At 38.2% G+C, this 26,977-nt stretch overlaps 2 protein-coding genes across 2 annotated transcripts in view; one reads left to right on the forward strand and one right to left on the reverse strand.

Annotated features, from left to right (window-relative positions):
* prex2 (phosphatidylinositol-3,4,5-trisphosphate-dependent Rac exchange factor 2) overlaps positions 1 to 10,479 on the reverse strand; it is a 71,629-nt gene extending 61,150 nt beyond the window's left edge. Inside the window, exon 1 of the mRNA XM_055150810.1 lies at positions 10,156 to 10,479. Within this exon, the coding sequence (XP_055006785.1) occupies positions 10,156 to 10,293 (138 nt within the window). The 5' untranslated portion in view covers positions 10,294 to 10,479. The remainder of the gene's footprint in view (positions 1 to 10,155) is intronic.
* Positions 10,480 to 16,509: 6,030 nt separating this feature from the next.
* Positions 16,510 to 26,340, forward strand: cpa6 (carboxypeptidase A6). Its single transcript, XM_020925520.2, has 11 exons — positions 16,510 to 16,641; positions 18,644 to 18,719; positions 21,968 to 22,092; positions 22,974 to 23,088; positions 23,757 to 23,858; positions 23,935 to 24,039; positions 24,696 to 24,806; positions 24,884 to 24,974; positions 25,528 to 25,730; positions 25,838 to 25,922; positions 26,126 to 26,340. The coding sequence occupies exons 1-11, from the start codon at positions 16,523 to 16,525 to the stop codon at positions 26,338 to 26,340; spliced, it is 1,347 nt and encodes a 448-aa protein (XP_020781179.2). The 5' UTR covers positions 16,510 to 16,522.
* The last annotated feature ends 637 nt before the right edge of the window (positions 26,341 to 26,977 follow it).

The raw sequence follows: 26,977 nt of genomic DNA on the forward strand, positions 1-26,977 counted from the left end.
ATTATAAAATAAGACTAAATGAACTGTAAATGTATATAATGTACTATCACCATGACGATGCAGTTGTCTCTGGTTTCATACTGAGAGATAAAATGAAAGTTGTGAGATCAGCCTCTCTCTCCTAGTGCCATCTGTCACCTGCCGGAGCTCCAGAGGGTTCCCTGACCTCACTGTGCCTCGTAACACATCCATAATGCATGGAAATGACTGTAGTAAAGACAAGTGCCTACTACTATTAAGTATTATATATACACTCAATGGAAATAAAAAGATTTGGTGGCATAATAATTTTAAGTTAAACAATTTTATCTCTTTCAATTTGTGGATTATAAATGTGTCACTTACAGCCTATTTAATCTTTAGTCAGACATTTTTGACCAGTCCAGTCTCTTTTATGAGTTTATGAAAATACAATGAGCAACAATTTAGTTATGCCTTATATAGCCCAAGTTGTTTTTAGACTATGGGGGGCCACCGTAGTGTCCTGTATTAATGGGAAACACTGTGCAATCATTACATTGCAGTAAAAAGTATGTCCTGAAACTACTCAAAAAAATTCTCAAGACAGATGTATTCACTTTGTCTGTATGAAATTTAAGATAATTTACTCGACACACTTCTAGTTTTCTAGCAGTAAGATACATACTTTAATGAAATAATGTGTTATCAAGAAGAGAAAAGTACTGACTTACTTTTAACCTGTGTTTTTGATACAAGCAAATAGCTATGCCTGATTTAATGTTTAAATCGTGAAGCACAAACCTAAATAATGAGTTTCTTTGTTGCAGTGTATACCAGACAGTGATTACCATTCTGTTTCTGCTTTCTCTTGTAGCAGTGCCACTCACAAGCATTAGCATCTGATTAGCAAGTCTAATATGGACCAAACCGGAGCAGACTTTTACTGGGGCCTCTTTCCGACCTGACAACTCCAACTGTATAGGCCCGGACCAAGTTAAAGAGCTATATTAACATCCAAACAATGGAGTACAGTGTGCATGTATGGGGTCATGTCCCTGTAGTCCATGTCCAGAGAGGAAGGCCTGCAATATCTCCAATTATATACAGCTATGCGAGGACAGGAGACGTCTTGTCACCAACTGATATGAGTAAGACTTCAGCACACTTGAGTTTCTTGAGATGCAGTTAAAAATACAACTTGCAAAAAATGTCAAATAAGATTTTCCGTAGATAAATGACAATACTGGAATTAGGGATGCACCAATAAGTTATCTGATTTCGGATGTCAGTTCAGTCAATATCCAATTTTGATCTATAAACTGGTGCAATAAGACAGTTTACTGGACAAAACACCTCATAATATTGAACTTGTGTTTTTTTCAAAGCTAGTCTGTACCTGATATAATAAATAACAGTTACAAGACACATCTGGATCATTGTTTTTGTGTTTAAATGAAATCATATTTTCAGTCTCTGCCATGGTATCAGTTGGTATTAGATATTGGCAGATATTTAAAAGTCATAGTATCAACATGGGTATCGGAACAGAAAAAGCGAATTGGTGCATCTCTAACCGGAATAGCTCTTATGAATTGGAGATGTGAGTTGCAGATCTAAATACACCTTAAGGATGGACACTTCAAATTCTTATGTTGCCAGATGCCCTCCCTGATGTTTCTGTATCTTGATTTGGCACTGGAACAAAACAAGGAAAACATCCATCTGGTTAAAACATACTGCATTCATCACAGCTTCCAAAGCCTTCCTTTATGAAAATGTAAGCACGAAATTAAGCAAAAAAACAAATTCCACTGAAAAGCAAAAAGGTTCATGGATGCACATAAATATTTTAGAGCCTTTGCTGGCAGGTTTCTTGCTGGCTGGTGCCTCTGTCCTCACTAAATTTCAACAGGGCGTCTGGTTTCCAAGGAAAAGATGTGCTTGCCATTAACAATCCACATCATGTCTGAGCACCAAAGCTGACTGAATCACAATTAAAGCTCAAAAGGGCTTCATTCAACAGGCCTTTTTGTGCTCGGTGGCCCATTTATGTGTGAAAAGGTCGATTATTTTCCTAAAATAATATGACTGACAGAAGACAATGACAAGAAACTCCATAACCTAGGTGGATAACACTATGATCTATAGCAAACCGAGAGCAAGTGGAAGTGTGGTTTGAAAAAATAAATCAATGTTAGCAGAAGCAAGACAGAATACATGTGTTTGAATGAGTGTTTTCCGAGTGGTGTGCAGCATTTTAAGTATCAACAATCCAGAGCAATGGGACTTGAAGTAAGCCTTAAGTGTACAAACCAGACATGGAATACAACATGAATCTAACAGGGAAATAAACTCAAGTAAGTAAAAAAGTGACTTGGTTCCACAGAGGGCAGATCTTGTCTCTTGTACATGTCTAATATTAAAGGGGACACACCACATTAAAAAGTCATTACAGCTCATCATTACTGTATAAGGCAGATGGGGTAAGGGATGGATGGGTCTATCGCAGTGTGTGGCTGTAGTTAAACACACTGTGACTAAAGCTAATAAAAATGTGTTTTCATGATGTGACCTTTAGAGAATATGAGCTGAAATGTTTATGTGTACACAATTCCATTTTATTTCAAAATTGAACTTTTCTAATAATCATAGTTGAAGGAATAAAGATCTACAGTTTAATTATTGGTCAGGGGTAGAAAGTACAGTTAGTTTGGTGTTACTTTTGTGTAGTTTACATCTACAGAATATGAAAAGTAAAGAATAGTGGACAGTGGAGTGTGAAAGATTAAATACACACATAATTGATAATTGGTAATAGCCTAGTAGTATAGCTTATAGGCCTGTTACGATAATTACTATGTGGACTTATAATTCAATATATGAAAGCTGAAATTACATATTTTGGAGCTCAATATTTATTGCGTGTCAATTTCTTTGCATTAGTGGCGAGATTTTTGCCAACTGTTGTAAATTTATGTAATAAGATAAGACTGTGGAGGGAGGAATGAATAACTTATAGGGCTAATTATTGGTTCATTCTGATATTTTTTGTTGCAGTTCATTTCTTCTAATGAAGAAGTATATTTATAATCTGATTTACCGAGATTAGAATAATTTTTGTCAGTGTCATAACAATATTTCTCTGTAGCAATATATTGTGCTTCAAAATGGGTTATCATGACAGACCTAACTTTATCTTCCTCTGCTTTGGGTTGTGTCACACAATATAGGGCAGAGGGCTGTTACCATGGCGTCATGTGTAAAATGCCATCATAATCAAGGCATCCGCTACCTAACAACACATTATGCAACTTAGCATTGTACAATCAGCGGATGCCAGAGCCGCCCCAGTGTTTAGGTTTAGGTCAGTTATGATTTGGACACTACTGGACATTTTTGCTGATCGAAATAAACCATTTGCAGAAACAGATTCAAAAGGGCATGACCTAACAACAAATTGCCTCCATAACTGAAACCAAAAAGCCAGCTAGCTTCCTCCTCGCCTCAGATCGGAGTCTGTGAATCAAAGCAAGCCTCAAACATCTGTTTATCCATTCAGGCTAAAACCATCGTGGAGGGAACACCGCTTGATGTATCACATGCAAAACAACCACTCACTTCTCTGTGCATCGATTGGTTTTGTAAGCAATCACAATCTGCCAGGAATTAAAAGGGCTGGAATGGCTCTGCCCCTTTTAAAAATATATAATGTCATTATTGGGTTTTGTAATACATAATCTATCCTCAAAATATATGATCACTATTGAAAAAAGACAGAAGATCAATGCCATTGGTCACTATAAAGAATGAATGTGTCTTCTGTGAGCACATTGGGTAAGCTGTCTTTTCTGTTTATAAGTGATTCACTGATTTGCTCTTTTGCTTTGACTGGCAATTAAGCAACAGTTTTACACAAAACATCCTGTAGGCCTATGCAGTGCAAAATGAATGAAAAGACATTTGTGTTAAAAAAAACAACAACTTTGTTCTCATTTGGACCAATAAATGTCACTAACCCAATGGGCCTTTAAAGGGTACCCAATTTTTTCACGTAATAAAGTGAAATGTGTTTTGCCCCAGTACAGATAAATTGTAAAAACCGCTCTTAGGGTCAAATGGACCCGCTGTGTGCTGCTGCATTTAATTATGAGGCAGTTTAACTTCCGTGAACCAGGAACTTGCTTTTAACATTAGTGTGATGGCAAAACTCTACCCTGGCCCCTGCAAACCGTTTAAAATGAACTAGTGCTGTTTTCCACATTTTAAAACTCCCAAAGGCTGACAGATGATTTGAGTGTGTCCAGGGAGTCTTATCATGACAGAGAAAGACAGAGTAATCACTTGTCTAGAAGCTTGTTAGGACTTCGTGACATGACATCCCAGTGAGGATGACATGGTTTTGTGCAAAGGAAGTTCCTATTAAACAGCAAGTCACTACTCTTCATAGCTCCCCTGATAACACACGTCCAACCTCTGTATCACTCCCAACCCAGCCCCTGTCCCACACTGGAATGTAAGCGTATCTTAGGCTCAAGTACTTTATTTATTCCAACAAGTACATTTAGTTTGGCAGTGAGTCATTCATTCACACACGTATACATCTGTATCTGAAAAAGTGACAACACTGCATAGCAGGTCAAAAGAACCAAAAACCCCTTTAAACCCATACTTTAAAAATGTTTAAAAGAACTTTGGATGTTTATAATGACTATAGGGATTTTTATAAACAACTGTACATAATATTCTAATGCATAAAAACATCCTAAAAGTGTCAGTGTTACTCTTGTATAGTGATCCACTATTCATATACAGTAAGATAAAGACTTTGTTTAATTTCAGCCATTCCATTTGGTCACTTTGACTTGAAAGCAAATTTTAAATGAGTGGTACTGAATATGCGCTGGTCCAGTTAACATCTATGGCAATTCCAAAGGCTCTGTGGTGCACCACCCTGTTCTCCTTTGCTTCACCTGACCACTTGGCCTTTCAGGTAATGTAGCAGTATACAGTAATCAAGATGTCTATTTCGTATCTCAAATGTCACATAATGATCGTTGCCATGCTTATCTGACAGGTTGCAGCTCCTGTTTAATTTCACCCATCACAGCACGATAAACGACAGGCATCTTGGTCATATTATAAAACTCTTTTGACTTGTGAAATTGGATATTAAGTAGTGAGAGCCTCTGCAGCAGATGAGGGTCGGCCTGTAGGGACCGCAGTGCTCTCCAACAATGCATCCTCAATTTCCATGTGCATTCGAGTGCAGCCTCATCCACCACTGGCCGGGCCATTCCTAAGAGCCTGTCGGGAAATATAGCGCAGAGGCATCAATCTACAAAATGACTAGGCACAAATCTTTCTCTCGTCTTGTGTTTGAGACTGCCAACCATGACCGTAACACACCGACAAATACTACGTGATTAGTATTTCACTCACAGCCGCCTCATGCACCAAGTCCCAGCAGGGAGGACATACACTCGAAACCTGCAGCGTCAGCCAGTGTCCAACACGACAGCACCGGATGTAGTAAAATGCAGAGTGGAAGTAACCAGTCTGCCAGATTGTTGTCCAACTTCTTCCCCAGACTTGTTCAGAGCGTGCCCACCCAAACAGCCCCTCCTGCCAGGGTTCTGCTCATCACAGGCTTTCTGTGCATGAATGGTGAATGGACAGGGCAAAGTGCCAAGTTCCCAAACAAGAGTTGATGAAAAAGCACTAATTTATGTTCGTTCATGTTTGATGTAGGGTGTATCAATCAAGTTTCAGAACATTTTGGTCTTTGTAGAATTAGATGTAACTTGTGTTAATAATTGACAAATACATTCACTTATAACTTTTTCTATTTTGGTTTGTTGGTTAGAAAGAAATAAAGATTAAATTGATATACTTACAAGATATAATACAGTCTACAGCTTGGGCTCAGTTTTACAGAGCATTTGCCTTGAACACGATGGTCAGTTTGGGATTGATACTCGATCATGAACACTGCAAGATGACCAAAGTCTGCACTCTCCATTAGCGTCTGGTCTAATAATAGAGGCTCTATTAACCGGCAACACATGCTAATGTAATAAGTCTGTCAATCACTCAGATCCTGGGGTTAAGGAGCTGTGGGAAAATACAATAGACAAATTAACCAAAGGGTGAGGAATAAAACTGTCTGCACAGCAAGTGTCCTCACACACAGACCGCCACTTGTCTAATGCTCGGAGCTACAGCAGCTCATCCCTGTCAGGAGCTTAATTAAATCATTCTGACTGAAGTGAAATTTCCCATCATGTCTGGCTACGGTGGCTTTGGCTGTTTACAGGATATGAGCCTAGAAATGCAGCATGAAGCAAATCAGAAAGTGAGGAAGAAACACTTTATGAACTAAAGAGCAGGCTTCAGAGGCTCTGAGACTGACTAAGGGCATACTGATCATGTCCCCTGCAGTGGAGAGGGCCATCCAAAACACTAGGCCCCTTGTGATGATGACCTCTTTACTGGTGTCTATACGGACCCCTGGATCTTCTGAATTTCCTCACGTAAGCGCCCCGTGACTGGACAGCTGGCATATCAAAGACTGCCTTCTCCCTGCGGTCAGTGGATCAGCACCACCTCTGCTCCACACTCATCTCCCTGCAGTGGCTCTATAGGCAGTGGCTGGACTCTGGCCCTGGCTCGGGGACTGTGGGGGAAGTGTGCAAGCTGAAGCAGGAAATGGGCAGCACAATGTAAAGAGAGGGAGGGCCAGGAAGGAAGGAAATCCTGCTTGAAAAAATGGAGACAAAAGCAGAGTAACTTTATCCAACATTAAGATCCCAAAAGGTTTAGAGTGCCCCTAAAGTGGTTAAACAGAAAGTAAATTAACTATTCAAAAAGTTAAGCTATGGGAGTCACAAGATATTCTGTGGCAGTCAAAAATCTACACTACCACCAGCTGTGATGAACTCAAGTAAAAATGTTATAGCTATTTTCACAACAACAAACTAAAATGTTTAAGTAGTAAGCGTGTCAACTCAATACAAAACACAACATTATAACCAGTCACCTATATAGCTTTGTAACAAACTGGGCCTGTTTGATGGTTTAATATCTTCTTACGTAGCAGATGTTGTGTCCTTGAGTAAAACACTTAACCTACTTTGCCTCCACTGTGTGTGTACATCAGTGAATGTGTGTATAATGTGCGAATGGTTCCTTGAGGTAATTTGTTAAAGTAGAAGGCTATATCTAATTGAAATTTCAAACACAAGCTGAAAAAAAAAAGTTATCTAAATCTGCAGTCTCTGTGGGGCTAAAAGATGATGCCAGCTCAGGTTTTTAATTGAAATTGGACCTTGGGTTAAAATGTAAAAAATAAAAACTCTGCTGACTAATAGCTAATCCCCTCTACATAAACAATTATTTTAGGCTGTGACGCATATAGTGTTACAAAATCATAGCTCAAAACAAAAAGCCTGCTGGGGAAACAATCATCTTATAGTTCATGTTTCTTATATAAATCAGAGGTAATGTGGAACGAACATTTTTATCCATGGAGACAGAGCATAAAGTCAGCTCCTGCAGATGTGGTGGGGGTGTGAAATTAAAATGTAAGCAAGACACTGCAGAGAGCTCCAGGGACAGTCAGACAAGAGGAATCTCTCATTCCCAAGATGTCAAACACAGAAGACAACCAATTACAAAGAGTCAACAAATACAACTTACTTTTATATTTTCTGACTTCTTTCTTCTTTATTTATTTATGTCCGAATGTTAATAAAATGTAAAAGGGGTATGGGCAACACTGAACCTATAGGAATATAATATCCATTCACAGTAAGTCAATGTATAAACAAGCGTTTTGAAAAACAGCAGCAAGTGTATGCTCAAAATGTATTAACACAGTAATTACAAATAAAAACAGGACTGTTACGGCCCTGAAATTCTGCTTTATTTTATGATAATATGATGAAACCCCCAAACCTGAACCAAATATTAAATCTGTAAATAACATGATTAGAATTTTAAACTAAAATGGAATCAGGCTAAAAAATATTTATCCCTTCTTATCCCACTTGCCAATTATGCTAATAAATAACCATACTATTACTGGACGGTTATTGCAGAAGTGAATCAGTAACTAATCTTGATATGGTGACAAACTATGGCAAATTAGAGACATATTAAAAAGTTAAGATAATAATCATGTAATATACACAAAATGAGCGTCCCTGTAGCAACCTGTACTTACTGCACAGCACCACAGGACTGAATCTGCTTCTCAGAACCTGTTAATGGCCATTTCCACATCTGTTTTCTCTATTAGGCTCAACTTCCTGTAGCCAGTTTACTGAAACAACAGCTTTAAAAATGACCACCAGCATTCATATTATTTCTGTCGAATAGTAAAACAATCCAATGATGCATCATGATTCGTGAGCGACATATAGATTCTACTTTAAACATATGGATCCAATTATGTTGAATTGTCTCAGCAGTTAAAAGTTGCATGTTTGACTTACAATGCCTTACACTGTGGTTGCTTCATAGTTCAACAGGCTTTTGTCTGGCAGAGGAAGTCAGCAGCTCGGGGACCACTTAATACACTGCTAAGCTCTTTGGAATATATTAAGTTAACTTGTGGCTCAGATCTCCCTTTAGAATCAGTGCATCAAAGATTTCCTGCTTTGTGCCGCCTTCTATTCTTTCTTATCCGAATGGCATTTTCAATCATTTTAAATCAACAGCAAACAATGGCAAAGTATTTCAGTAGACCAAATTGTGCAGAATTTCAGGAGCCATATAAAGCACTGTTTACTTAACTCATTGAGATACTTCTAAGGATAACTGTCAGTCCATTGCCTTATTGCTGTCCAAAATAAACATCAGTGTCCACCGCCGCCCACTATATTCAGCTATAATTGTTCATTACGTAAGATGGGGCAGATAGAGCAGACAGTTCCCCAAGGGCCTCTCCATCACTGCCAGACTGCTATATAAGCTGTGAATTAAGCCATGTACAGGAAGGGTAAGAGGTGAAGCATGGGGTATTCAGACTGAAAAAGTAAATACAAGTCAATTACGTCCTTGTTTACATCTCATAGAAAGCGTAAAGTGCACTGCATCTTAATAATGTATGCACAGTTCAACTCAGGCTACCAAACTCCCCCTATTGTTCTTAATCTCAAAGGAATTTCAGCATCAGGAAATATCCTTATACACATCATATACAGCACCAAGCCCAAGTACTTCAGACCTGCCTCACTAAAACACTATGACAGTGTAAAGAACACTTCAGTGGGTAACAAGGGTGGAAGTAAATTGTGTACGTTTTCTGGATGCATTGCCAATTCCAAGTGGATGCATATTCAAGTCAGTGGTATTTGTGAATAACTGTTGGTCCAGCACTATCAGTTTCAGTATACCAAGGTTATTTTTAGGCTAATTACAGTCATTCAAATTAATCTGAAACACCTCAACATATTGGCATAAATAGTTGCTTCCAGTAAAGCCCAAGCGCATCCCCCATGTTTGTACGAAAGACAGGCCTCTCCTGATGTGGAACTGATAGAGCAGAGACCAAGTGTCATCCATTGAAAACATCTGGCCCGTGGGTGGGGGTGTGGGCCTGGGGCATTCATATAGTAGGCCTACATGTGGTTTTGGAGAGAGCCCTCTCAATGACACGCAACATACAATGCAAACACAATACACTCAAAACCCTACAGGCACTCACAGTATCCATTCATGGTTTTACAACTAGTCTAGGCTTCTGCGACTGAATAGGCTGAATATATTGCCAAGTTTGCCAACTACAAACTACAACAACCAAAGCAAATTCCAAGCTGCTTTGCCATGTAGTATAGGAAGTGATCAGTTCTTACTCAACACTATTGCTTATTGATGAAAAACAAAACAAAACAAAAAAAAAAAAAAAAAAAAAAACAGAAACTACTTTGACTATATTGCTTTTAAATCTTGTTGTTTGTTCGCATGATCATTATCAAAAAAATAAACGATCATATAGCCTTACAACCGGGATAACTACTCGTGTTTTGTAGGATACTTTGGTAAAAGCGATGGCGTTACCATGAAAGAGAGTGAGTTAGATGGGATGCCCCATGCATATTAAAGACCCTTTTATGCGTGTGTTTACTATGGAGTTAGCACTTGTTGGGTAATTCTCACATGTAGAGACTGTTGTTAAAAGTTGCCAAAACTCACCGAGAGAAACTCTAGTGTCCCGACATAGTCCCGCTCGGTCTTTAAAAGCTCGTTCAAGACGCACACGCGTAAACGGAGCTGCTTCTCCAAATCCTTCCCGCTTTCAGCCCGGTGCTCACTCCTGTTTTCCTCGGTCATTGTTGGGTCAGTAAATGCAGCAACTCGGTGAGGTTTTACATCACAAACTGGGAATCAAAGCACAAAGTTTTCAGCGTGGAGAGTGAGCGTGCAACCGGTGTTTTCATGTGCTACGTCCGCAAGGAAACAGCCTATAGAAAAAAGCAGCAGATAAAAGCAAAGTTTCTCAAAGTGATGAGACACGGCTGCAGCGTGACTGAGGAGTACCGCACCAGCCGGACTCCAGTGGGAAAGTTGTCTCCATGTGACTTTCCTCATCCCTGATCCTGCCTTCCTCCGACATGGACCAATTAAGTCAATTACACACGCAGTAGTCAAACTATATCCAGCTGCGCTCTTCAAAATAAAACCAAAAAAAACAACTTTGAAGGGTATAAGTTTTAGTTTGAAAGTTGAAATTCGTGCAATATTGTTTAATACATTTTTTTTTAAAGTGCTCTATGTAACTTTTCAGATAAATGACCCGCCACCTGCTTGTCACCATGAAGATGTTGTTGCTTGAAATGTTGCACAGTATGGCATTACACTTAACTGCCTTTTCTTTTTTTTTCAATATACAGCTTCTTTTATAGACTACATATGACTTTTATAGCACATTGAAAACTTAAATTCCAACGAACTCAGTGCTTTGTTCTTTAACTTTACAGGCAAGTTTTAAATTATTAACTTGATTTTAATATAAAATGAAACTAATGCAGAAGGGGAGAATAATACAATCTATTCTCTTCAAACATGAAGGGTGTTTCTTGTTTTATTACAGTCCCCATCCCAAAGTGCCACTGCAGCAGTCTGAGTAACCATGTCTTATTACTTTAACAGCTCCTCTTAGTAACCACCCCTCACTTTCCACTTTTAAAAACTGCAGTGGCTGCCTAATGAAGCTGATGAATTTCTGCCATAAAGCCTCAGCCCATGCAGCAGTAAGCAGCAAATGGTTTTATGACAAGTATCGGTGCCCAGGAAGCTTACACCCACCAAACGCAGACAGATGCGTAAAGAGCCGCGCCTCATGCCAGTGGTACATGGTCAGACTTAAAGGGGAAATATTATGTAAAATCTACATTTATGAGCTTTCAACCATGTTATAACAAAGTTCACTCATAATTAACTTTCTCAACGTGGAATTTTGATTGATTCACGCATGTTAGTTTAATCCTGTCCTGCATGCCCAGAGCATCTTTCCAGAACATCTCCCTGGAACACCACTTGGGGGCATCACAGAGACATCACAAACAGAAGCCCAAGTGACCGCAGCTGTTTTTTATTGATGTTGAGGTGCAGCAGCTCTACTCTGAGCTCTTCCATCCACTTACCAGAATAAACAACAATTATAAACACAATAACATGTATGAATTCATTGAGAAGAGAAAATACATATAAGGTGGTTCAATCTGTAAAACCAGTGAAGAAATTACAACAAGACCTATTTGCAAATAAATGAATCGAATAAAATAAGTGCATGTTCAATGACAAATGCTTTCATAAGGCAATATGCTGGCAATAAAATGTATTTAATCAACAAATAGATTCCAGTACATTTAAATATAATACAATATAATTCCATTAATCAAAAGAACTACTAATTATAGCGAAGACCAGTCAGAGAATGGTCTTGATTTGTGTACAAGTGCGTTCAACATTGATTTGTTGGTGGATTTTATTGCTAACAGGATTGTATGGGGTGACATGAGGCCATCAAGGCAAGACCAAATTTGGACACGTGCTGGTCCCTGCTGGTCATAGCTGGTATTGCAACTTATAATATACTGCAATGTCTTCATCTTTCCTTTAGAGGGTACTGTTGTTGCATGGATAAGAAGACCGAAAAAAGTTGACTATTGTTTGACGTTTACTGTGTAGCAGCATATTTTGTCCTGTGTCTTAAAACGTCTGAACTGTATTAGTGGTTAACTCTCTCTTTGTGGTTTTAAATTAGGCATTGTGGGGCAGGTAAATCCCCACAGTGCATTTTTATTGCCCACGGTTCTGTCTGTGGAATTAAGTTAATTATTTGTGGTTTAGTGGCTTGCTGTGCTCTGCTGGGAAGCCTTGATCCTATTGGACAAAGCGTTTTAAGTCAAGCTTCCATTGTACAAGCCAAAAACAAAAGTGATTTTTTAAATAATAACAGCAATGGATTACATCTTTACCAGACATACTCCAATTTACTCATGTTTATTTGAATAAGAACAAAAGTAGTCATTAGATGAATTTGAGCACAGAACACTCTTAGAGAGGATATACCCAGGTATGCAGAGGAGTTGAGGTGCTTGGATTTTGTAGTATATATTTTACATTTTGCCTTGGGCCCTGCTAAAGAAAAATGCCTATTACAAATTTCGCAGACATAATGCCGACACAGACTAAGGACTAGTACTTATACGTGTACAAGGAAGTTGAAATAAATAGTAAGTAATGGGTAAGGAGGATGCATTGTGCTGTCAGCAACATAGTGTCATGGCAACTGCTTGTAAAGTGAGCAAACATAGACAATGCCAATGACATATCAGTGCAATGAACGAATGATATGACTCAAGCTAAATGCACACAAATAAAAGAGGCTAAAAGTTGTAATTTTAAAATATTTATGATCCTCTTCAATTATAGCATTGCCAGTTCTGCACTGCATTCAGATGCCAAATTCCTGTGTTAGAGATTTAACCTAAAACATTGTGAATTCTGTTGCTATGTAATTGAGTACTTGTATTCTATTTTGTGGCCCGCAGGTGTATATAACAGTAACAGATTTTATTTTATCCACATTCTTGTTTTATGGCTTGTCACTTTTAAATCCCTCTTAAATCCTTATAGGCTGCTATGTGCTACAAGTGTGAAAGTTTCCCTAAATGCCAAAAGGCTACATTGTCTTCTAAATGACCGGCCATCTTTAACCTCTCACCCCTCAGCATTAGTTCTCCCCTACAGGTTCAAGGGTCAACTATGGGCACTCTCTGCTTGATTTTGGAGTGGTTTGGACAACTCTACACTTTAGAATTTAGAATCAAAATCGAGTCAATGCCCTATCTCAATGCCCTAGTGTCCAAATTCATAAATAAACAAAGTTTGTTTTCCAGTGGAGACAAAGTACCATTTTGTGAAGAAAATTAAATAGAAAAATGTATCTTATAATCTAACCACAAATGGCCAGTGTACTTGATGCACTGGTTCCAAGCTGGCTTCCTTAACTTAAATACAGGACTACATTCATACCATATGCTATACAAGTGTACAACAACTCACCTTTATGTAATAACCTCTGCTATGTCAATCTAAAATCTAAGTCTAAATGAGAGAGGGAAATGTGAAATGTGGCCTAATATACACTATACAGGGTCTTGTTCACCCATTGAACCAACTACTATCTATAAAACAAATCATAGGGGGTCTTTCATTGGACATTCAGTAAAGCAAATGTCTTTTTGAGCTATATGCAAAATTCATCAGCAATAGCGAGGGGATTAAAACTAGTCCTTTTCCTATCTTCTCAAAGGGTTCATTCACGCCACTCAGGCCTCAGAAATAAGATGATTTAGTGGAGCATGGTGCTGCCCTGAGATCCTGCAGACTTTGGCTCTTTTGTGACAAGCACAGCCCCAAAAGTAGTGACGACCCAACCCACCAGCACCACACACACACGCACACACACGCACACACATATACACACACGCACACACACACACACACACACACACACACAGCCCGGGCCTCCTCTGCATTAAAACAACACGGGACCACCGCACTGTGTATCCAATGCCAGCTCTCAAGTCTACAAATCCCAGCACACGATATACATAGAACGCAAAGGCAGCATTTTTACATGAATATGCTTCTGTACGCTGAGGTTAAAAACACAGTGGTTTATGTTATGCTCTTGAGAAAAAACGCTGCCAGTAATTCCACTTCATTTAACATTGCAGTGTTCAATTTAGATTTGACGGCATTTTCCACTAAAAAAGGTGGATTATGAAATGACTACTGAACAAAGATGTAGTGAGGCTTTGAATTAACCTGACAAGCTGAAAAGTGCTACTTACAGCTGGAGTGGATGAGAAATGACTCCCTGACACATTCTGTTGTTTTATATGATGTGAGTTGAGATTTCCGCAAAAAACATAACAGCTCAGGAAAGACAAGAGATGGTAAGTAAATGAAATTGTTTAAGTACACTTTGGACTTAAATTACAGTACTTATTAAATAGCTGATAATAATATGCATATGTGCTGCAATTTTTTAGAAACAAGGACAGTATTGGCTGAACTGTTTGTATTTTATAAGGTAGCATTTTTAAATGCTCAGTATTTATCGTAGTATTTTTTCTTTGTACTAGCAAGGACATTTGGGGTATTTTTCTATTATATGATAAGATTTGAGCTGTAGAGGGTTGAATAAATAACTTCTATGACACACTGTACATACAATCTATCTACTAAAGTGATTAATTCTGTTATTTATTTATGGGTTGTAACTGTATGCATTTTAGTAGTCATTATAAATAGGCTAGTATTTAATGCTAAACACTTATTTAGAAATTTAGGCCTACTTTTAAATCTATTTCAGTTTAGTACTAATTGATTGTTTACAGTTGGGAAATAGCCCATATGTTAAACCAAAAAAGCACTGTGGCTCAGAACATGAAATCTCCATTGACTCATCATGTCATGTGTGCACTGTCCACACAGAATGAGCTCAGAGTTAGTTGTTCTATATAAGTGCTGGGCATAAAACAGGTGGTGAGGCGTTGACACTGGGGAGAAGCATGTGAAAAATGTGCTGTTGCCAAGCGATCACAAAAGCAAGAGGGCTGCCAGTTGACTTAGACATCTAATCACAGAGTTGAGCGATAAGTAAAGGATCAAACCCCGGCACGAAAGGGTGAGGAATAATAGCGACAATTATCTAATGCTTTATATAGGGATTCCTCAAGCAGACCAAGCAGATACATAATCGCATGACTCTGACATTTTTACTTATGAATGTGGTGAAAGCCTTGAGTGATTTTCAGTTTGGATCTGGGGCCCATTGACTGAGATGAAAGGGCAAAGTCACACTAAGGTGAGGCAGGATCTTTTTCTTTAAACTCTTGAAAAGGCTTCCTCTTCCTCATTGATGCAGCACAATTGAATACAAAAGTGCACAAAGTGGAGCCAGTGCGCGCCCTGACTTATGCCTTTATGCTACAAGAAATTTAAAAAGTATATGTATTATAGTATAGGTAATGGCCCTTATAGGAGAGATAGTAGATTATGTAGTCAGGAAGGTGGTAGCAGGTGTGAATCACAAGTCTCATAACCTGATGATTCAAATCCAGCTGTAGCCTACCTGGCTGATGTCACTGTTGGTGTACAGTTGTTGGAGGTTGGAGAGGTATTTGGCACCCACACCTCTGTTCAGTCAGCCCCAGGGCAGATGTGGCTGCAGAGGTAGCTTAACACCAGGGAGAAAATGAATAACAGTTTACAAGCTTGTAAATTTTAAGCCACCACAGAATTAGTATTGAGGAAAACAGTTTTGTCTGTCAAATGTAGCCTAATTATTCGTCTAGCTTTAACATTATACATGAGGAAAGTACTCTAAACAGATTTTGGATTACCAGTGTCTAATTTCAACCAATTCAGCCTACGTCAGCCTACGTCAGTGCATAGTCCCATCAGTATTGTCTATTACATGATTTAATGTAATAATATGTCAATCCAAAACAAGCTTTGGGGTTAAAGTATATTGAAAGCAAACACTTGGATGAACTGGCCCATTCATAAAATGTGCTGGAGGTAAGTTACTTGATCTCTGTCAACATGGGCGTGACATTACAATTAGTGAGGTCACTCTGAGATACAGCACAGCGGTAATATCTAGTGCTTATGTGCACTGTAGATAGACATACAAACCAGACTGGATGTGCTACCTGCAGGCAGGCTGGATGTGAGCGCGCAGAGGTCCTTACCAACTTCATCGACGCTGATGAACCACGTGATCTGACCCGGGTCCTCCTCGCCTTTTAAAACGAGCTGCCCTAAACTCCCCTCCAAGGCTTCAAAGGGGCTGTAAACGCTTCCCCCATTGGTACAGACGGGGGTTCGCACCTTTTGCACCGTGAAAAACCGGAGATAGACACGCTGAATAAAAAAGAAGCGAACTTTTGCTACTTTTTCTGCAGCTCGGGTCTTATCCAACTATTCGCGCTCGCATCCTTCAAAGTGCCCTGGGAAGACTTTGATGCGCCGGTCAAGCATGGCGCGGATGGACCAAAGGAGCGTTTTTCGCGCCTGGGTTTTACTGACATGTGCGATAATCTGCAGTCATGTGCTATGTCCCGTCAGTGGATATCTCTACAATAACCGCTACGCAGGGTAAGTAACAGTAACGAGGCTGGGGCTATTGTGCAGAGGAGAGTTCATTCATGTTGAGAGGAGACGCTGGATGTCTGCACCGTTGTGTGTCAATGGTCAAAACTGACCTGATTATTAGAGACATTATGCATTACGCTTTTCCACTTTACAAATGTCGAGAGTATCGAGTTGATTAGTTTGCAATTGTACCCTATATTTCTATGCTAATCTTCTGTAGGCTATAAAGATAAGAATATAACATAAGAATAGCCTAACTGACCAAACTGCACCAACCTTGTGGAAGTCATTTTAGTTCAAATAGCTAATAAGCTTGTAATGGCAACATTTATTTATTTCAATTATCAATCAGTTACTATCAGTTATTTTCATCAGTGTTTTATTTTTAACTATTCAATATAGTCACACATTTTGTACCCTGACCCCTGTAGAAAACCATATTGGACATGCTTTTATGCACAAAAATATTCAGTAGTTAATGAACTGCAGTAGCAAGACAGGTACTATAAATGTTTATGTGTATATTTAATACACATATTTATTTTTTCTACATGCCATAGCATTACTTTTGTTGGGACACATGTTTGGATGAACAGTAAAGCCTATATAATTGCACTAGGTTGGCCTATAGGCTCCACTGTGTTGTTGTTATTATATATTGAGACAGAAGCAGTGAGCACAGGGCATTGGGAAACTAGCCTTTCATCAGCCCCAATTACATGTGTCCGAAAAGGGGAACATGCATACTACATGTTTAGGTAATTACAGACAGGACATCCATGACAAGAGCGCAATCTATGTCTAAAGGCACTGAGAGCAGGGCACACCCAGAGACATGTGGAAGAGACTTATTCATAAGCATATAATTTGGATACTTAGAAATAATTAGGTAAAATATGTACTTACCACTAAGCTCATGTTTAGAACGTTTGAACCTCTGCGCCCAAGTTTAGGCAATAATATTTCTACTGTGGCATCCAGAACAATGTCTTATGGTCTTATGTAGATAATAACAACACGAAGATCTCTATATATGTCTGATGTATCATTATTATTATTATTAAAATGGCCACGCACCTGTTCAAAATATTGCACTATTGGATTTAGAATAATATTGATTCAGAGACGTTCACTTTCAGAGATATGTTTATTTTAAGAGGACACTCAAAACTGCTATAAGCCATAGGCTGTGCTAAGCTGAAGGGACTGGCACTGAGACTAACAAAGAGCTTTTGTGTGCTTGAAACTGATTTTAAGATAAAAAAAAAAAAAAAAAGAGACGGGAATCATAAAAACATATCTTGTTTTGTCTCTTATATCAGTGATATGTGTTTAAATGTTTTGCATTTTATTTCATTTTATTTTATGAAAAGCTGCTTTGAAATTCACCTTGTGTCTTGTTGTGACTTCCATAGTCCAAGTCTTCTGAGATGTGTGCTCAAACCTTTTATCTATAATATTCACTGAACTTTTTCTGAGAGGCTTGTCAGATGCAAGGAATTGTTTTCATATATTTAGTTTCTGGCAATATGGATACTCCAGCCATCCATTTTCTTCTGCTTATCTGGCAGCAGTCAAAGCAGGGACTCCCAGACTTCCTTCACCCTGGACACTTCCTCCAGCTCCTCCGGTCCCTGCAGCATGTCCTGGGGAGGCGTCCAGGAGGTATCTGAAACAGATGCCCGAGCCACCACCAGATGCTGCCCCTGTGTCCTCTCCACTCCACCTGCAGCTCATGGAAATGCAATGCCATAATAGTGTGTGTCAGATTGTTCGACTGTGGTTTGACCTTTTATCTGACTGTCATGGAGAAGAGGAGCCACCCATGTCATTATCACACATCTGCTATTGTGAATGCCACCTTCAATTAGGATATAGAATCTGGAGTTACTTGTGGCCCAGATGTTTTCCTCATTTGAGAAAAGCTATGCTGTACAACAAGCTTTCTTTAGCAAATTCTTATACCTGATGCAACCAAACACTAACAGGAAATGTGTTTTTGCAGTGATCAGGTCTTCAGGATACACCCCAATACTGAGGAAGAAGTTGGAAGAGTCAAGAGTATCCTGGGACACATAAAGGTGGGGTCGGACAAATATTTTCATTTAGCAATTTCCGGCATATTTCAAAAGGTGGCCATGATAATTTACAGAAATAGAAGTTTTGTGCAATATTTTCAAAACTAAAGCAAATTAAGTAACATCTTTTTCATTTCATTTCATATGTGATATGCAAATTAATAGTTTGAGTGAAATGTATTACTTTATTGAAAGAGGGCTTATGCTTCAAGAGAGGAACCACGTTTTATAGACAACATAAGTATAAAGAGACAAAATTGTCTTGTGGCAATTCTGGTCATTGGAAACCTATATGCTACTCTATCTCTTCTCTTTATGTTACATTGCGACCACACCTTCAAATTCTCTCAGACCTGTCACCTGCACAGACAGAGAGTGAGGTATACCTCTGCTATGTGCTATGACTTTATAAAGAGAGGTCTTCAAACTTCAAATAAACCACAGAAACTCATTTGTGGCTGCACTACTCAGTTACATGTGTTTCTGGGATTCTGCAATTAGGGGAAACCCAGGAAGACACGATCACTTAATGTTTTACATTTGGGAGCATTTAGCCATTAGCTTATGAAGTAAGGCCTAGTCTTTCTATGCACATGTATTTTTTTATCAATAACGTACTGATATAGACCATTCTCAGAAAGTTTGAAAAAAGTATATTTGAGGAGGCATTATGCTTATGAAATATCAAAGCATATTTGTGGCAAGATAATGACGCCGTAATAGCTAAAAGAACAAAGTTAGTCAGAACACATTTAGCTGTGTCTAGTCTTGAAGTGGCCAGTGCCTAAACTAAAGTCATTTCTAAACATAGAGAGTAAAACTGTAGCTAAAAGACCACTATGTAAATGTTTGTGATTGGAAGTGGACAGGCCAAGTTGCTGGTCAGTGTCTAGCCAGAGTTTTCATGCATGGACGAGCAGTGGACACAGGGCTGCGTGGTCAACCATAGGCATTAGCAGCTACTGTTTTGACAGCTGCGGGCAAGTGTTTGGAGTCTCCCAGATCTGTACCCAGTGCCAGAATCAACCAGCGAATAGAAATAGGACACAAATATGACGTGCCAATATATAAATCCTGGATAGTCTCTCCTATACAGAAAGCCTGGAAGCGCAGTTTGATAGGCAGGTGTATTCCCAGTCGCACAGTGGTAGAATACTATACTAGGAAAAGGAAGTACTTTTTTCCTCAAATATGCATATAAGACCAGTCATTCAATCCACTTCTGCCATTTTCAGTCATCGTCACTATATAGCCTGTACACACTGCATATGCAAGTGGTTGAAATGGTCACAGTTCAGTGGTAGAAGTCAGCAGCGTGTTTCAAGACTTTTCCCTTCTTGAGTTCAACACTGCAGTTTGTCATTCTCAAAGCTTGCCATGATTACATCGACTTGGCTTAAGTTATAAAGTGTCAGATGCTCTTCAAGACAAAACTCTTTTTATCAATGTAAATGATTGCCAGATGAGGTCTTTGGGATCAGATATTTACACAATAATGTATTTTAAACGTTATTATCAGTCAAAACTAAAAAATAGCAGTTACAAGTAGACATCGACCAATATCTTTTTTTCATAGCCAAGGCTTGTTGAGACCCCAAAGAAACCGATGGACTATAAGGTCTGCCGATACCTTTTGGTTGATATATAATGCAAATTTTGATTTTACCCAAAACAAGACATAATTTTAATTGATTACAAACTCATCTACCACCCTGTTCTACCACGAACTGGAAAAAAGAGCAGTGTAGTCCCATTTAGTGTAGTGTTCTCTATGTGTTCAAATGAAGTTTTCTACACATTTTTTAGGTAGTTGTTAAGCCCAAACAAAATTTTGGTCTGTGTTGGCTGACAGCTTATATGCTAAACAGTGCAAATATCAGCCCAATACATCGGCCAACTGAGTTAAAAGTATCAACATACAAGGATAAATTAAGTGTTTAAACAACAGATGAAGATTGTCTAATCCTGCTATAAACTTTACCTTCAAAGAGCTGTTTGTCTAACCTGATATTTAAGAGGAAATTTAAGTGTGCTTTCTGTTTTGGATTTGTTTGTGTTTGAACATTTACGGTATTTAACCATTTGGAAACACCATAAACCAGTTTGGAGATGGTAGACCTTTCTATTGACCTCTATGACCTGTAAGTAATGTTAAATAATTAGGTGTGCTTTCTGTAAACTATTAAAAGGTACTGACACATTAAGAAGCACGTGTGCCAGCCTGCTTGCCCAAACCATGCCAAATCAAAGCCAGGTGGGACATGGCAGCAACACTGCAATAGTAGGTCCACATTCTTCTCTCATTGTCTTTTCAGCCCAAGTTTATGTGTGGTGCTTGGAGTCTGAATGTCGTTGGCTGATAACTAAATGAGTGGATTTAACCTCCCATATACGGTCAAAGTGAGCTGTTAACTGTGGGTTGTTAAGAGAACACTTCACAGAGTGGTTTGACCCTTTAACACTGCACTAGTTATTATCAACATTCAGACCCACCAGACTCACAAAACCATTTGGTAATTATCACAAAATGTTTGAGAAGTTTTAAGCACTCTGGCAACAGTTAATGCTTCATCTGGAAATGCTCACTCCTATTATGCAACCATTATTTTGATTGACTGAATTTGTAATGAGTTTTTACTTTAATCATACCAAAAAATGTAAGAAAAGTAATTTCAACTCAATCGGTTTGAACAGAATAGATAGAAGCCATTTTGAGGACTTTTCACAGATTTTTGATAGATACAATATTCCGCTTTGAATTATTAATTGCTAAAGCAACTGTCTCAATTTGGCACTATCAAATCCATGGATGGTAGTCTAGACGGGGAAGGCGGTATGTACATGTACATTGAGAGACACTGGCAATGATAAGGTTAGTATTTGAGATTTAACTTTATTATGTGGTGTTTATTATGTAGTTGTGTGGACTTGTTTGTTCAGGTGGTTCAGTACAAGGGCAAGTCATTCTGAACAAAGTGTGCGAGACAGATGGGACTTCCATTTAGAGGTGGCATTTAACATCCCCTGATCTTGCGTGTGCCTCTTGGTTGACATTCCACCATTGATGACTGTGTAAGCCACTATAAAGGGTTTGCAGAGTGCAGACCATCTACTTCAGTCCACAATTTACCCTTGCTTGCATGGAACAGCTGGGATATAGAGAAAGGCAGAATACAGTTGAATGCCACTTGTAATTGAACTGTTTTGTAATGACTATTTTACCTTTAAATGTATGTTTGGCTTATTTTAAGGTGGATCTCTGGCAGCCCAACAGCCTTTCTATGATCACCCACAATGCCACAGTGGATGTGCATGTGAAACACAATGATGTACTCAGGCTTCATACATGTTTGAAGCAGGAGCACATCAGTTATGAGTAAGTAACAGATGACACATACACTAAACATATGTAGCCAAAAACAGCCTGTACTTCTGATCAAATTTTATATATATATGTGTGTGTGTGTGTGTGTGTGTATATATATATATATATATATATATATATATATATATATATATATATATATATATATATATATATATATATATATATATATATATATATATATATATATACATATACCACAGAAATTTCCCATCTTTAAACTTTAGTAATGTATGATTCCCACATGCAGAGCAGGAAATAGTTTTATATAAAAGTCCTTTAAAGTTATGAAACAGCTGCAGTGCATCAGAGCTCTTCTCCGATCTGCTCCAGAGAACAGGCTTTCATGTCCCTGTCTCGTCCCAGCCCAGCCTTCATCAAAATTATCACTGAAATGATGGAAGTTTATCAAAGCAGCCGCAGGACTAGCTTGAAAGAGTCTCGTTGTCATCTTTGTCCTGAGGGAGGAACTGCAGCTTTAAAAAGAAAGTATTTTTGTTTTTGTGTTGAGTGAGGCTTTTGCATTTAGGTTACAGATCCATTTGTAGGCATTGTATATGAATGATGACAAGCTGAAACCGAAAACATTCCCAGAAATAGAAAGATTCATATTCACTCGTCTTCAGTCTTAGCCCTTGCTGTAATTTCCCCAGCCACTTACAAAATCAAAATGTGGTAAGCCCATATGTCATAAAAATTGTTTGTCTAGTGATATATTGTTTTAGAAAATGTGAATGAATTTTAGACAAAAACGTAAATATATATATATATATATATATATATATAAAGGCTATAATTCAACTTCTGTAGATTTGTATAATTATGTTATTTAACAGGTTTATATTCTAATATATAACTCTATATATCTGCAGAGTGTTTATCACAAACTTGCAAAAGGAAATAGAAAAGCAGACTGGGTACCGCTCGTCCCGTAGGCGGAGGTCAGCTTCTCAATACGACTATGAGGTTTACCACTCACTGGAAGAGGTACAGTACCACTCTGTATTTTAGCTCTCTGTATGCAAACAGAGAACTCTAAATGCTCCAAAACTTCCAATTACCAGGTTCAGTCTCACTCCAAACACTCTGATAACGTTCATTCGCCAACACTTCTCACTGTTTATTTTTCCATGTTGATTATACCACATGAACTTGTCACTGTGTTTTGACACTGCACAGCTTGTGCACATTTTTAACTTAGCAATTACTCTTACTACCAACATTGACACATGTTGACGGATTTCAGTTTCCTGTTTATTGCTAGATAAAACAAAATGCACAAATTTTTCATCATTCTGAAAGCCATATATATGCAAGATACATGTAAATTCGGGCTGGACAACATGGCCATACAAATCGAATTGTGATCTTGTCCCTGTGACCATCTGCTATTTGCTAAATAACGGTCATGATATCCTGTATTTTTGTTCAATGCAGCTCTATGGCCAAAAGCATACTTTACACCACCCGCTCTTCCTATTGTTCACCCTCCATCATTCTCTGTAATTCTTTCATAAAATAGATAAACAGCAGATAGCTTTAGTTTGTTATATTTTTGTCTTAGTCCTCAACTAATATAAATTATGTCATTTTTAAATATTGTGAATATTTGGTGATTGTATTATTTACTAATGTATTACTCTCTTCCCCTAAAGATCCAAAGCTGGATGTTTGAGATGAACCGAACTAACCCAGACCTTGTCGACATGTTTTCTGTGGGAAAATCATATGAAGGAAGGCCTCTTTATGTCCTCCAGGTAGTACTAATATTTGTTAGATATAAATTACAGCTCAGCACAAATAAACTACAAAACATTGTGTGTATGCTGTCAGCTAGGAAAGAGAAGTCGGCCTCAGAAGAAAGCCGTGTGGATTGACTGTGGTGTCCATGCACGGGAATGGATCGGACCTGCTTTCTGTCAGTGGTTTGTGAAGGAGGTCTGTACTTTTCAAGACAATCTATTGAACACATTTCTCAAACTCTTATGTACTTTACAGTCAGCTTAATGTAGTCTGTGGGCTGTAAACTTGCCTAATCTCCGGACATCTGTTCCTTGTGCTCATATAACAAAAGGAAAAGTCATTACTTCAGAAAACTATAAAAAATATAACACGTAATATTTTTTGCAGGTCGTGTCGGTGTTCTTTTACGAGATCAGTGTCACATGTCTAATCTAATGTGAAAACCTGTGATCAATTATTCAGTTGAAAATGTCAAGAGGACTTTCAGTGCAACAGACAACATTATTATTGTTATATAATGTGTTTATAACTTACTATTGTTGCCTTTATTTGCTTTTATGTTTTTATATTACACTTGACTTTAAGTTTAGTACAAAAGACTTGTTCTCAACACCGGATGTGCTGTGTAGTAACTAAAGTTGGCCACTGGAGGTCAGGATCCAATTTTACTTAAGCATTTGGTGAATACTAGTACAGTATAGATCCCAGCTAAATCTGATTGAGCAGGTACACACAGTGACCGCTTTTCTGTCCAGTCCTTATTATTATTAACTGATTGTAGTTGTACTCTTAAAAAAAAATTGTCTTGATTGAATAGACTAGAATATTAAAATAGTGTTATGTAAATGCAGGCCCTGTCCTCATATAAACATGACTCTGTGATGAGGAGGCTGCTCAACCAACTCAACTTCTACATTATGCCAGTTTTTAATGTGGATGGATACCACTTCAGCTGGACCACAGTAAGGACATTTAAATCTTAATCACAGTAAAAAAAAATACTGGTGTGTGGTACAGTAATGTATATACTTTTGTGTAGGATCGATTCTGGAGAAAAACACGCTCCAAGAATCGCAAGTTTCACTGCAGGGGAGTGGATGCAAACAGGAACTGGAAAGTAAAATGGTGTGGTGAGTTTAAGGGCAGATTTAAACTCAACATACACTAGAATTATTTACTTCCTGTTCTTTAATTGCTATGAAAACATGTTTGTGTGTAGTTTCATGTGTAGCCATCATTATCGACAATATTTTGAGAGTGACAATTTCAGAGACGTATAATTAAATGGAAGTTTCTGAAATGATATGTTAATTATGCATATTATGAAACAATGAGACTTGCAGATGATAGCTGCTTTCTGTTTTCATTTATATTTTTCTCACTATCCTATTTGGTTTGTACCGGTAATTGAAATGTAAGCACTTTTCTTTCTGTAGTTCAGAGTATAATATTACCTTCTCTATTCAAATATATGTTCCAGTCTTCTTTTAGCTGTTGACTGCTTTCATGGCCATTGCAAAAGGATTGCATACAAACCATAAATAATTCAGACTGCAGTGGCGTGATCCTTTGATATTTACTTGTGATCTAAATGGTGTATAACCAAATTTTGCTTGGAGGAACAGACTGTCATTGCCTTATGTTCTATCACTTCTTTATAGTTTTCCCATCTTTTTCTTTCAGAGGAAGGCGCCTCCTCCCATCCCTGTGATGATACTTACTGTGGCCCTTATCCCGAGTCTGAACCTGAGGTAAAAGCTGTTGCCAAGTTTCTGCGCAAACACAAGAAACGTGTGAAAGCCTATATCTCCATCCACGCCTACGCCCAAATGCTGCTGTACCCCTATTCATACAAGTATGCCACCATCCCAAACTTCAACTGTGTGGTAAGTACTGAAGCACATCTGTATGTGACCTCTGCTAATTTGTATTGTAATAACACAAATGTTGTCATTTGTCAATAAGCCTAAGTATGTGAAATTTTTATTTTCAGGAGTCAGCAGCTCAGACTGCAGTGTCAGCTCTGTACTCTGCATATGGAGTAAAATACAGATATGGACCAGCATCCACCACTCTGTGTAAGTAACTCATCAAGCAAAAATACCTATAAGTGCTCCACTAGTTCAGCCTCAAACCTCTTAGAACACAATAGTAAAGAATAAACAAAAACAATCACATTTTTGTTTAGTGGCTAGTGAATTTCACTTTGTCTTTATTAACTGAATTATTAAGTTAGACAAGTAACAATGTGACAGATGTGTAATGTATTTCTGTATTTCAGATGTTACATCAGGCAGCTCCATAGACTGGGCCTACAGGAATGGGATCCCTTACACATTTGCATTTGAACTCAGAGACACGGGGTACTTTGGGTTTCTTCTGCCTGAATCTCTCATCAACCCGACCTGCACTGAAACCATGAGAGCTGTGAAGACCATTGCTACAGGACTGCTCAAGAAGTGTGAGATAGATAGTAACACATTTCCATATATATGAAGACCACATCACATCACATCTGTTCATCTCCTGTTTGATTATACTCTAGTTCTTATCAGGTAAACAAAGGAAGTATGACGAGCTAGTGTTTTTTTCTTGTTTCTATTTTGATTTTATTATTTGATAGGACTCTAAGTCAATAATGCTAATACAACCAAGAGTTCACAAACATCTATCATGCAGTGTCAAAGGTCACTGCCTAATCATAAGACCTTCATAACATTGTAATAAAGACTAGAGCAGCAATAATAATGTTTTTATATTGATTTTATTATCTGATAGGATTGGAAGTCAATAATGCTAAAACCACCAGGACTTCACAAACATCTCACATGCAGTGTCAAAGGTCATTGCCTAAACATTCGAGGGTCATGACATCTTCAGCACGTGCATATTCAGTGTACCAAGTTTAATATGACCTAAGACCTTCGTAGCATTGTAATAACTAGACAGCAATAAGGCAAGTATCAACCATAAGTGCATGGTGGTTATATGAGCACTTGTTATAGCACTTTTAGAGACATGAACTATTTTACTGAAGCATGATATTGGATACTTGGTGGATTTTCTTTCCTGTTAAATGAAATCAACATTGTGCCTTCATAACTGCAACACTCTTGTTGGTATATTTTGAAAG

Source organism: Boleophthalmus pectinirostris, unplaced genomic scaffold, assembly GCF_026225935.1.
Source record: "Boleophthalmus pectinirostris isolate CB_2022bp ecotype Guang Dong unplaced genomic scaffold, ASM2622593v1 HiC_scaffold_15, whole genome shotgun sequence".
Lineage (NCBI taxonomy): Eukaryota > Metazoa > Chordata > Actinopteri > Gobiiformes > Gobiidae > Boleophthalmus > Boleophthalmus pectinirostris.

Excerpts from the sequence above, each read along its gene's own strand:
- cpa6 (XM_020925520.2), top strand. The coding sequence starts at position 16,523 with ATGGCGCGGATGGACCAAAGGAGCGTTTTTCGCGCCTGGGTTTTACTG. Across the intron at positions 16,642-18,643 it reads TACAATAACCGCTACGCAGG|TGATCAGGTCTTCAGGATAC; the intron begins GTAAGTAACAGT and ends GTGTTTTTGCAG. Across the intron at positions 18,720-21,967 it reads GTATCCTGGGACACATAAAG|GTGGATCTCTGGCAGCCCAA; the intron begins GTGGGGTCGGAC and ends GCTTATTTTAAG.